At 44.7% G+C, this 13,377-nt stretch overlaps 1 protein-coding gene across 1 annotated transcript in view; it reads left to right on the top strand.

The window, feature by feature from the left end:
- Positions 1 to 13,377, top strand: part of LOC117869766 — a 252,078-nt gene that overhangs the window by 140,485 nt on the left and 98,216 nt on the right. Inside the window, exon 7 of the mRNA XM_034757224.1 lies at positions 1,966 to 2,099. Coding sequence (XP_034613115.1) covers positions 1,966 to 2,099 — 134 coding nt within the window. The remainder of the gene's footprint in view (positions 1 to 1,965; positions 2,100 to 13,377) is intronic.

A 13,377-nucleotide genomic window follows, 5' to 3' on the forward strand; every position in this document is an offset into this window, starting at 1 on the left:
TTTACTTAGAGTGTGCCAGGTTGCAGCCCCTACACCGGCTCCTCACCGATATTATGTTACGTTTTTGGTTGCACTTTTCCCCTCACCTTCTCATTTATGCATTGCCTATCCGTGGCCCTACAAAGTCGCGGGACCTCCTGGTCAACTTCCTCTTGGCACTGGCTAAACAGGCCATCTATAAAACCAGGGAGAGGAGGTTGGCCGATGGAGGTTCCTGTGACTGTGGGGCCTGTTTCCGATCCTCTGTCCGTTCACGGATCCGGGCGGAGTTCCTCTGGGCGGCGTCCACTGGCTCCCTTGACGCCTTTGAGGAGCAGTGGGCGCTGTCCGGGGTTCTCTGCTCGGTGTCCCCGTTTGGTTCTCTTCTTTTGACCCTTTGACCACACTCCTGTCCCTGTTTTTACATTAGTTGTCCCCCGTAATTATTTGAGTTCCAGGCCCTGTGGATCCTCCCCTTAGGCTGGGGGGGGATCCTTTAGCAGTGGGCGGGCTTACGCCCACCCACTTCCCGGAACCCAATAGGTACAGTTTTCTTTTGTTTTTATTAGCTGGGAGACATCCCAGCTTTTTTATATTCTTTATATTGAAGGTCTGAAAGTGTGTGCATGTGTGTCTGTAAAAACCCATAGAGTCCACATAGGGAAGGTCCCAGGTTTAGAAATCCCTAAATATCATCTCATAAAGATACTTACTAAAGTGTGGTCTGTGTTTAATAGTCCTGGGTGACTCGACATCCTTACCTGTAACATAAGGTAGATAATAGTTGTTAAACTTCTGCTTATTGAGAGTATTGTGTTAAAGTCTGTTTTATTTTTCTGTTGGATGTGGGGTGGGGGGTGCAGGGCTATTAGCACCCAAGAATAGAATTCTAAATTGGAAGCTTTATAATTAGCTCTGAGGTTATGGTTCAGACATTAGATAGTAATTTGGTTCCAATATTAAGACATTAACCAAGTAACAGATACGATGAACTTTTGTAATATTCTTCATTTGGGATTTATAACCAAATGGACAGATGCCCTCTTGGAATCCCCTTTAGAATCTGTAAGGATTGATTATTTTTAGAATTAATTTGATGATTTAATTCCATTCCAGCACTGTGACTAACTTGTTGATTTTTTTAATTGGACCTTGGTTTGATATTGAGTTGACGGTTGTATGGTATTATTTTAGTTTAGCTTAGTATTAACAATGGCTTAGGTTTGATTATGTGTTTTCTTGATTTTTATTTTAATTTGTTTAATGAATTTTAACACAATTTATAAAATCGATGGAATCATGTTTCTTTCAGAAAGCCACCCGGATCCAGAATCTCTTAGGACATGGGTGGTTATAGCTGATCAAACAAAAAGCCTGGCAGCTCCACCTCATTAGCTTTTGGTTCTTACAATACTGAACTTAAAAGTTTTGAACAACATGTTGGATTTCCCCCTCTTCGTTGAACCGACATAAAATACGGAAATTGCACGGGATCCTTTTTGAACTTAGTTTAAACAAACCCAAGTTTAGTATTGCAAAGTACATAGGGAACCTCTGGCTCTTCTTTCTGAGACCTCTCTTACTTTAGTCTAGATTGTGAAGTACATAAAAGTCAGTTGGATTACTCAAGTGGATAATTGCTCCCCAGTGCGCGTATGGCCCTTAATTTTTTCCCATTATTTTTCTGTTTAATTTTGTTGTAAAATTGTTTGCTTCGGTTTGTAAGATTCCTCTCCCACTGGAATAGCAGTTAATCATATTGTAACATATTAATGGCTTGTACATTATAGGTTTTTTATTCGTTTCATTTTGTTTGCAATCAGACAATCCCAACAAATATTTTATATGTACTAAAGATGATGACAATTAAAGAAATGAACCTCTTACACTTGGGATCAGAAATTATTTTCTTCCCAGTTTCTTATTACTATACTAGCCGCTTTAATTGCTAGCAGCGTTGCATTAATGTTAAGCATTGGTCCTCAGCACCAAATAGCAATTTATCATCTTTCTTGGCAGGCTTCCTGCTTCATCTTGCACCTGCCTTCTTGAAAGAAAACAAGACATCAGATACTTATTCAAATAATGGAATAGCTGATCAGCAGAGTATCTACACAATGGTAAGTTATCCACGGTAAAAGAACAACTTTTTCATGCATTATATGTGACATATGCATCCTTTCTCTTAAGATTTATGAAATCCATGACCGTTAGTAATGTTAATATAATCATTTTATACCCTAGCTGCAAAGCTTAAACTTATTATCAATAGGCTTCTATATGAGAGTCAATCAAGCAATTTCATAAATACTTTAAACACCTGCATCTTCTGTATAAATATAGGAATATCAATATCAGATTCTCATCTCTCAAACCATTATGCAACTGCATCTCACCCATAGGCCCTGGAGACCCAAGCAAACAATGTGGAAGCAAATTAAAACAAAATCAAATATTCATTTGAGGTTGATCCAGTATGATGTATTCATATATGCATTATGTTTATTGGGATATGTATTATATAGCCAACACACAAATAAAGAAAAAAAAAAAAGAAAAACGAATCAAACCATGAGTCTGTATATGAGAAAAATGGTGGGAGCTATTCATTAATAGAGCATATGGAATTCTTATTCACAAACACTGAATGTCTAAACCAAAAATGTCTAAAAACAAATGCATACTGATCAGAGCAGGATTGGATGCTAATCTGGAGCAGGAAAATCTATGCCCCAAGAGCAGGAGCGCCGCCGGCTTTTTTGCCGCCCTACGCGGCGGAAGGTCCCGCCCCCGAAATGCCATCCCTGACAGAGGCAGCGGAAGGTCCCGCCCCCGAAATACCACCGACGACCGGGGTGGCCGAAGATCTGGCCGCCGCGGTCGCCGCCCCCCAAATGTTAGCGCCCTAGGCAACTGCCTAGGTCGCCGAATGGGTTGCGCTGGCCCTGCCCAAGAGAAATGGATGGTCTGATTGTTAGGGCCCTAGTCTGGAGTATGGGAGAGCTGGAGTCTAGTTCTACCTCAAGCATAGGTGCTTTGGACAAGTCATTTAGCTCTACGGTGCCTCATTTTCCATCTGTAGAATAGTGTTTCCTTATCTCACTGGGATGTTGTGAGGAGAAATACACTAAAGACTGAGTAAAATTTCCTTAGGTGGATAAAGGCTCTAACTAGGTTCCTGTATCTGATCCAAAACATTTCATACGTTAAGAGTGTGGAAGAATAATGAGTCTTCACTCTTAGGTTGGTTGCAGCAAGTCAGAGGCAGTGTTTATTCTCAAGCAATTGCAAGGGGGAGAGTGCGCATGGACAGGGATTTTCCCTCCCGAGGCAGGTCTCAGCCAGATATACAATTAGGGCAAGCATTTATACCTTTTGTGACATACAGTAATGATCAACAGCTGCATTTTGTTTATACATATTTCTTCCTGATATCTTACTTTTCTAAGAAATTTTCTGCTACAGTCTACATTCCATTCTTATCTAACTCAAGGTCAAAATAACCGTCAGGCTCCCTCTCCCAGCCTCCCAGAAAGGAGTTGGTGGGGCGTGCATCTTTGGTTCCGTGCCCGGAGGGCGACCAAGTGGTGGGACCTCCGGTATTGGTGGATATGCAGAGTACTGCACCCGCATCCTCATCCTTCCCTGATGAGGCGATTGCGGCCCCTCCTCCCTCTTTTCTGCAGGAGGACTCTAAGGCCCACCAGGAACTATTAAAAAGGGTGGCCTCAAGCCTCAACCTTCAGGCCGAGGAGGTGGAGGAACCCTCGGACTCCCTCTTCGACATCCTCTCGACCTCGGCACAAAGGGATGGCAAAAATTTCAAATGCCTTGTGGCAAACCCCAGCTTCCTTGCCCCCCATCTCTAAGAGGGCAGAACGGAAGTACTTTGTGCCCACCAAGGGGCACGAATACCTGTACACCCACCCTGCCCCCAACTCCCTGGTGGTCGAGTCAGTCAATCACAGGGGGAAGCAGGGCCAACCAGCCCCTACTCCAAAAAATAAAGACTCAAGGAGGCTGGATTTATTTGGGAGAAAGGTTTATTCGTCCTCAAGTTTTCAGTTAAGGGTGGCGAACCATCAGGCTCTCCTGGGTCGGTATGAGTTCAATTTGTGGGGCTCTCTACCCAAGTTCGAGGACTCCAAGAGAGTGATAGGAAGGAGTTCAAAGCTCTGGTGGAGGAGGGTACAGCGGCTGCCAGGGCAACCCTGCAGGCAGCATCGGATGCTGCAAGGTCTAGGTCCTCCACGGTGTCCATGAGGAGGGCGTTGTGGCTCCTGCTGTCTGGGCTGTCCAGTGAGGCGCAGAACTCCTTGCAGGACCTCCCGTTTGATAGCAAGCCCCTGTTTGTGGAACAGATGGATGTGAAATTGCATGGCCTGAAAGATTCCCGCACAACGCTTAAGACGCTTGGCCAGGTCCAAGTTTAAGCCTCAGCAGGCTTCCACCCAGGCCACCAACTCTAAATATGAACCCCCTTATAAAAAGTCACTGGACTATAAGAAACACCTGCAGAGGCAGTCCTGATCTGCCCCCGAGCCTGGGCCCTCCAAGGGTAAACAGGCAGGGAAACATCAGTTTTGACGGGACGCCCAGGGGCGACTTACCAGTTCATACCAGGGATCCACCCACGATAAAGCTTCCCTTCTCCAGCCGGTTGCGTGCTTTTCTCCCGGAGTGTTTGTGGCTGACTTTGGACTGTTGGGTCCTCAACACCATCTCCCGAGGCTACACCCTCCAGTTTACCTCTACCCCGCCCAACCACCCTCCGCCCCCATCTGTCCTGGGGGACCCCCTCACGAGGCCCTGCTCAAGCAGAAGGTGGCACGGCTCCTTGGCTTGGGAGCGGTGGAAGTGGTGCCAGCAGAATTCAAATGCAAGGGGTACTACTCCCGCTATTTCCTTATCCCGCAGGCCAAAGGGGGGCTCAGGCCCATCCTGAACCTGCGACCCCTGAACCAATACTTGGTAAAGCTCAAGTTTCACATGGTCTCTCTGGGCTCCATCATCCCCTCCCTGGATCCCGGGGACTGGTACACCGGCCTTGATCTGCAGGACGCGTACTTCCACATTCATATATTCAAGGGACACAGGCGCTTCCTCCGTTTCATGGTTGGGCAGGAGCTCTATCAATTTACGGTCCTCCTGTTTGGCCTGTGTACTGCTCCCAGGGTATTTACAAAGTGCATGTCTGTGGTGGCAGCCTACCTCAAACATTGTGGGGTCCAGATTTTCCCATATCTAGACGACTGTCTGGTCAAGGGCTGCTCCCGGTCGCAGCTGCAGGGTCACATGGAGCTCCTCCTGTCCACGTGCGCCACCCTGGGCCTGTTGGTGAACAACACCAAGTCCACATTACTCCTTGTACAGCACATAGAGTTTATCGGGGCAGTCCTGGATGCAACATCGGCCAGGGCCTCCCTCCCACCGGACAGATTCGAGACCCTGAAAGGGCTCATCGACACAGTCACGAGGTTCCCTGTGACCACAGCCAGAGCGAGTCTTCAGCTCCTGGGTCACATGTTGGCGTGCACATATGTTGTTCACCACACCAAACTCAGGATGAGGCCCCTCCAGCTCTGGTTGGTCTCGGTGTTCTCCCAGGTCAGAGACAGGATGGACAAAGCCCTCACTGTGCCAGAACTGGTGATCGCCTCCCTACAATGGTGGTCCTCCCCGAGAAACATGCTCTGTGGGGTCCCGTTCAGGGGCAGGCCCCTATCGGTGGAGCTGGTGTCTGACACATTGGACACCATGTGGGGGACATTCAGACCCAAGGTCTGCCCTGCATATAAACATCAAGGAGCTCAGGGCGGTCCGGCTGGCGTTAGTGGCCTTCCACTCGCATCTGGAGGGCAGAGTGGTTAGGGTTCTCACAGACAACATGGTCTTGATGTTTTACATCAACAGGCTAGGTGGGGCCTGATCCTCTGCCCTCTGCCAGGAAGCCCTCAGGCTGTGGGACTTCTGTATAGCCTATGACATTTGCCTCCAGGCCTATCACGTACCGGGTGCCCGGAACTCGTGGGCGGATCTCCTGAGCCAAGACTTCTCCTCTCAGCACAAGTGGCCTCTACACCCAGAGGTGGTGCACAGGATTTTCCAAGAACGGGGAGCTCCCCAGGTGGACCTGTTCACGACTCGGCAGAACCGCAGGTGTCCCCGGTTCTTCTTCGGGGTGGTGGAGGGGGTTGGGAGTGGGCGCCATCTCCGATGCCTTCCTCCTATCTTGGTTGGGCCAGATTCTCTATGCCTTCCCCCCGATCCCGCTGATTGGCAAGGTCCTGGGATAGATAAAAATGGACAGGGCCCATGTCCTGATTGCCCCAGCATGGCCCAGGCAACATTGGTACAGGACCCTCACGAGCCTGGCAGTCGCCCCGCCATGGCGACTCTGTCGGAGTTGTCTGGCAAGAAGGAACTGAGGGTGGGAGGAGAGTGCAGCACCTCTTATACCGCACCATAGAGGCACCACTCCAGGGGTCGCTAGGGGTGCTCCCTTACGGGTACTGCTAGGGGAAAAACTTCCGGCACCGGTGCATGTGGTGGGCACACACACCTATTGTGGAATAGACATGAGCAACACATCTCAAAGAACACCAGTTACAGAAAAGATAACTGTCTTTTCCCAGGGATAAGTATCCACACCACAGTTACCATCACCGCAACTGGCACTAACTGGCAACCTCATTGGCAGTCTCATCTCAGTGGCCAAGGGCTGACCTATACCCTCACAATAAAGAGGGTCTCACCTATACTCTCACAATAAATAAATGCTGAGGTATTTTGATCAGGCAGTGTGGGGGAAGCTAGCACTGCAGCTGCCTATGGGGTACTTGTTCTGCTGTTAAACAGAGGATGTCAGTCTCCGGGGCTCTGCCTGGCACCTTTCACAAAATCTAAACAAACACATGAACAAAAGACATAAAGTTAATTTGGTCTAAGTTTGGTGTATGTGAAATGGTGCTTGTATGTAGTTCTTGGCTCAAAGTAGTAGGGACAGAATTTGTTTCAACTATAAAGCCCTTCTATTTGAATATATATTAACTTCTCCTTGCTTCTAGTGCCTCAGAAAGTATTCTTTACACCAATATTCTGAGTTGGCATTTATCCTCATTTATCTTCTTCCCAGTCTTCACCTATGGTCACATTTTATTATCTGCCTTTGGAAAGGCAGGATCTCTCAGCCTTCTGCAAAACTGATAACAGCGACTATGTAGGATAACTTGGCTAACTTAGCATAGGCTGAATAGCTTCAGAAAAATATAACATGCTCTGTGAAGGCCTGCCGGTCTGGCTAGTATATTCAGCATTAAGACATCCAGTGGGAATAGCAGTGGGTGCCCTATAAATTTGGCATAATTCCTGGAAGACCACCCTTAAAAGCAATACTTCAAAGAATAACATTGCAGTGCCAGGAAATCTGGTAAATTGCTGCTCTAATGTCACTGTGGTGGTTTTGTTGGCATTTTGAATGCAGCCCACTTCTATTACTAATATGTTTTGGACGGCAACTGAGTACTCTCCCCCTCCCCCAATTGAAAATTTGGCTTTCCTAGTGCACTCAGGAGACTCATGATTTTGGCAGAGATCATCCTTCATGGAGGTAATGCATCAGGAAACATGGCCAAAACGAAAACGTACCAATTGGAATATTAATGTTGCTATATTGCAAGGTCTCCCTTTTGAACATCAGGGCCACATTTTTGCATATGCCTGGAGGCAGGCTGATTTTCCATTCACTTATTGCAAAATGACTGCACTGATAGACGGCTTAAACATCATCATGAGTCCATGGGCCTCGTGTGGATGATGATTTGTTCAGGTTCTCCTGCTGTTACCCCAGCCCTGGTGTAGCGCTACTTGTGAGAGCAATGGGTGGAGACATTAATGTAGGCTGATTGCCAATGTTTTTTCCTCATGTCATTCAGCACTAGCCAGAGATCCTGATTCACCACTGCATGACTCCAGTTTTATGATGCTGTAATTCTGCGGCGTTACATTGATATACAACAGGGGTAATGAACTGGTGAATCAGGCCTAGAATTGGACCCAGAAACTCAACAGCAAAAAAATAAAAATAAAAAAAAAATCATTGTAGGTGTTTGTTATATTGTATATGTGGCTATTTCCCTTTGATCTATCAGGTTTCTTTACACTCCTCTATTACATGTTCAGATACCCTAATTTTCCTAATGAGCACTCAAGTGCAAAACTACTTAATAAAAACCAGCCTTAAAGCTTGTGACTTAGAAGCTTCACTCAGTAGCAACAAAAGCAGAACAAATATATAGAGCTTTGTGTATCTGGTTGCTTGGGCAAGTCGCCTTGCTTAGCAAATGCAAAGATATTAAATTTCTATTCAGATGATTAAAAAGAGCTTCTTCATGTTTTACCGCATGACCTGTTCTGTTTACGGTGCATTAGGTGTTTACTATAGTGATAGAAAATGGCACCTTCCCCATCTCTCTCTCTCTCTCTTTTTTACAACAGATGTTCCTTCAGAAGGACTTGCTGATCACCTGTGTCTTTCTTTGCACCTGACTAAGAAGCTTTTTTGAAAATACAATATGCATGCTTGTTTTATTTTTTTTTTAAAAGTGTAGCCTATAAAGTTAACAGCTGGTGTCAAGTTACTCAAATTGCACCTTATTTTTCTTATATTAGATTGAAACAGTATGCTATGTCAGCAGAGCCCATAACAAACAGCTTTCACGCCTCTCTTTTGTGTTTCATTCATTTATGATGTACAAACCTAACAAGCACTCTTAAAGAACTTCTGTAAATTAGCTATATTAAAGATTAAAAACATTAAGGGATTCATTTTCAGGGGGTTGAAAGTTGACTTAATTGCATTTAATTCATGGGGTAAACCTTTATTAGCACAGCTAAAGGTAGGAGTGAAATAAGAGACTGTTTTTCAGGAGAGAAATATGTTTAACAGCGTGAAGGGCTGGTTAGACCATTGCCTTCTACTGGATGGAATCAAACTGTCCACTCTGCGTCGTAGGTTCAGTTCTGCCAACAGTGATTCTCCTTAAGCTTGAGTTGTAGCTGCCTGTTATTTTGGAGCATGACCGAGTCTTCTTCCTGCTGTCACTGTGAATATCTGAGCTGTATTTGTGTGTATCATAGTGACACAGCTGGGAGGTCCTTAGGTGGCAATGGGTTTGTAGTTTGATCCCAATCCTGTATTCCTTGTGAATCAAATGGAAGCTTAGGGTGTGCAAGGTACAAAGGAGGAGGCTAGTTGTGCAGTGTACTAGATATGATAAAACATAGTATTTCTCTGAAAATGAAGTCTTACTATCCAGCAGTTCACAATAAGGAAAGTCTGGATTTTGCTTTGTCAAATTTTTATGATCAAACTGGAAAAAAAAAATCACAAAAAGTGTGGGTGTGCGATAACACTCATTTGGTTTTTTTTACTCAGCACCTTAATTATTATTATTATTTATATTACAGTAGTGCCCAGAAGCTCCAACTGAGATCAGGGCCTTCTTGAGCTATTCACTTGTACAAACTGTGACAAAGTTCTGTCCTTGAGTCCGTGGGTCCTGTGTTTCCTGATGGTTTTTGCTAGCCTCAGAGGCTCACTGTGACCCTCCACATAGCCCTTCTCTCTCTAGAGGCAAGGGTCACAGTCAACTAAGCCATTTTCATCATAAGCCAGCAAGGGAGGTAAGGAGAAACAATCCTCCCTCGCACAATCTCTGTTGTCTCCCAGTCTCAGTGATTAATCAGGGAGGGAAGGGGGGAGCCCGGGCCCACTCTCTACTCTGGGCTCCTGCCCAGGGACCCTAAAATTAGCAGCTATGGAAGTTGACTTTTTGGAAATAGGACATGTACAATTCCCTGGGCTACTTCCACACAGCAGTCCCCCACTCAATATCTTCTTCACAATTACCTCAGGGCCTCCTTCCTTGCACCTGATATGGATTCATACTACTTCATTCCTCCAACAGCACAGCTCCATCCTATAGCTCCTGACACCCACCTCACACTGACTAACTGGGAGGCTTTTAACTAGTTCCAGCCAGTCCTTGATTGGCTTCAGGTGTCCCAATCAATCTAGCTATCTCCACTACCTTCTAGAAGGATCTTAATTGGCCCCAGGTGTCTTGATTAATCTGGAGCAACTGCCATTTGGTTACCACGGTACCAGGGATTTGTTTAGCCTGGGGCTAACATACCTGTTCCTCACTACTTTACTGTAGCCATCTGGCCTTGCCCCATCACAAAACATAGTGAGAGACAGTCCCTGCCACAAAGAGGTTACATTCTAAATGGCCAAGATAGACAAAAAGTGGGAGAAAGGAATGGTTAGCTGGGAATGGAGAGCTTATGTGATTCCCTCAAGGGGATCCAGAAAGTCTATGCCAGACTCTGAGAATTGAACCCAGAGTCCTCATCATGTGCCTTAACCACAAGGCCGTCCTTCCTCCATTGGTACACTTTGTGGTATAGAATTATTTTCACTTTGTAATTGGAGACCATCAAGTTGTGTCTCAGGTTTTCATGATGAAATCTGACCAATAGTTCTAAACAACAAACCTTCCAGGGTCCAAATTCCTACATTAAAAGATAAGAACTGTGGCTGTGTTGTTGAAAGAAGTCACATCAGTTTGCACATGATCTTCCAGAGTGCTACAGCAGAAATCTTGAGTTTCATTCAGTCATACTTATGGATGGTCTTAGGGTTCTGGCTAAATGTTACCCAGCTACCTGCAAAATGCTCCTCTAAAGCCCTCTCAAAAGAGCGTGTGCTCTCAGAAACTAGCAGAGATAGCAATCTGGAAGAAACTGAGTGGCTGCAGCTCAATCCAAACTAGACCCAGGTCATGTTGATAGGAAGGGGAATAAATCCTACCAAACTGGAGGGGATTGAGACTGTTCCTCTGTGAGGAGGATATGCCCACTCTTTGTCTGAGATGTTTAAAATATTGTGTTCTTCCTGGAACCTTTACTAATCCTAAATTCCCAGGCACCAGCGGTAGCCTTGATGGATTTTTCCCATTTGGGATTGGATATAATTTTTAAGGAAATGTAAAAAGACTGAGGAATAGAGTTGGTTGGAAATTTTCCATCTGAATAATTTTCAGTGAAAAATCCAGTTTCTGCTGAATTGAAATTTTCTGCAGGAAGATTTTCATTTTGTCAAAAAGTTTCCATTTTCTGTCAGGAAAAATGAAACAAAAGATTTTGTTAAACTGACCTGAAATATTTCATTTCAAGTCAGTTCAACATTAAACTGCATTTTCCTGTGGGTATTGGAGCTATAGTTCAGATGCTTGATTTCCCCATTCTGACCTATGGACTGGGCTACCTGGGTGAACTACATCTCCCATAATGCAACACAATCTCTCCTCTGGCTGAGCAGCATGGTGCATCATGGGAGTCACATGGCTCCTTTCTTGTTCTTTCTCTTATCCCGCCTGATATGTGCCCCAGGGGGAAAGGTAGCGATGTTTCTCTAGGGGGAGACCCATCATGTGTGTGGCTGAATGCTTGGCCACTTCCTCTGGTATCACCCACTATAAGATGGGTTGCATTTTGGAGGAGTTAGTGGTGTGAACGCAGCTGTGCTTCCTCTGCCTGTGGAGATCACTTATGAAGGACTTCATCACCACTTTGGCCTTGGCTGCATGCATACCTTGTCATGGAACAGCTGCTGCTGCAGCATATTGGAAACAGACAGGGAGTGGGAACACTTCTTCCTCTGGATGCTCCTCAGCCACTCCAATGCCAGTCTCACCTAATACCCATGTGGTTCATCTGACCAATCACAACTAACTTATACCACTCAAATAACCAATACTGAATATCAAATACTTGCAGAGAAAAATTCAGTTTGCCAAAATATGTCATTGAACATCAAATAAATTCAAGGAACTTGCAAGCTGCTTGATGATTTTCCATCAACAGAAAAAGTGGCTACATTCATTGGATAAATTATTCATTGCAATACATTAGTCCACCTCTGGTAGCGACCACATAAAAATGGAAGTCTGTATTGTAGTGTAACCTTAACTCTAGCTTTCTCTGTAGAGTTTTAGTAAAGAAATTTGATTCTGGAGTTTTACTTTAGGGATTTTTCTGCTATATTTTTGTGTCCACATCTCCATCTATGCACCACCTATACAATTGTGTCCTTTGGAACAATGCAGATCACAAAACCTAGCATGAAGTATGGGAGAACTGGGCACAAAAATCATTCTCAGATGAGGGGATGCAACTGTGGGACACACTTCCAGAGGACAATAGGCAGATCCAGACTCTGACCACCTTTAGCAAGTTACTGCTGAATGTTCCTATTAGGTTTTCTGCTAGAATGACATTCGACCTTTCTTCCTCTCCGCTACTGAAAAGAAATCCAGACAAAAACAAACAAACACAAAAACCCCAGGGAGAGCTTTCTGTAACTCAAAAAGGAGAAGAGGACCCACAGACTCCATGAAGCCTACTAAGGACTTTGCTATTGTCAATCAATTTTATGTTGAATATGCTCAGATACCACAGTGATGGGCAGCTGTACACCCCCCACCTCCCCAAAAATAGATAATGTAGCACACTAGGGAGCAGTAAAGTGAGCACAATAGCAGTGTACTGCAAATCAAAGCCAGCTTTTATCAATGCAGCAATAACTCAAGAGGTAAATGTATACATAAATGCAGGGGTCTTGTGTGAAAGCGCAATCATGCATAAAGCGCATGAGTGCATTGTTGGTGGCACTTAACAAATGTTTACCAAAAAATTAAAAGCCTAAGGGAATGAAGGCCTCACACTAAAGTTCCTTCATAATTTTTTTTACAAATAAAGTTAAAATCTGTAAAAATAAGAATTTGTTTATGTGGATGCTGGAGTTGTGAAGAGGACATTTGGTCATTGCTGCAAAAAGAACTAGAAAGCAATTACTTCATGAGCTTAGCCTATCATTTTAGAAAATAAATATTTACTTTAGTAAGTCTTTTATGGAGACCAGAGAGTTCAAGGTTTTTAGTTTCTCGGGCTCCCAGCAACCTCCTCATTTAAAAGTGCATATGAAACATTAATCTTTCATCAGGATTGCATAAAGTCGCTTTTTTAATTTGCATTAGGAGATTTTTGTCAACATGACATGTTTAATTTGGCTTTCTAATGGAAATTATGCCAGGTTTGTATTGTCTGCTTCGAATATCCTCAACCGTGATTAGGACTTGCAAGTTGTGGGGAGGAAGAAAAAGTCTTATATAAGAAGTGACACTTACCTATTGGGGGAGATGAATGGGGTCCCCAAATCTCTGCATAGGAAGGATCTCTCTCTCTCTCTCACTGTCCTGCAAAAAAACTGGGAAGTCATCTCTATGTCACCTTCCTCCAAATCCTGTGAAGGCTTCTTTGCTGGTCTGAGGACCC

The sequence above is a fragment of the Trachemys scripta genome, chromosome 1, assembly GCF_013100865.1.
Source record: "Trachemys scripta elegans isolate TJP31775 chromosome 1, CAS_Tse_1.0, whole genome shotgun sequence".
NCBI classification, from domain to species: domain Eukaryota; kingdom Metazoa; phylum Chordata; order Testudines; family Emydidae; genus Trachemys; species Trachemys scripta.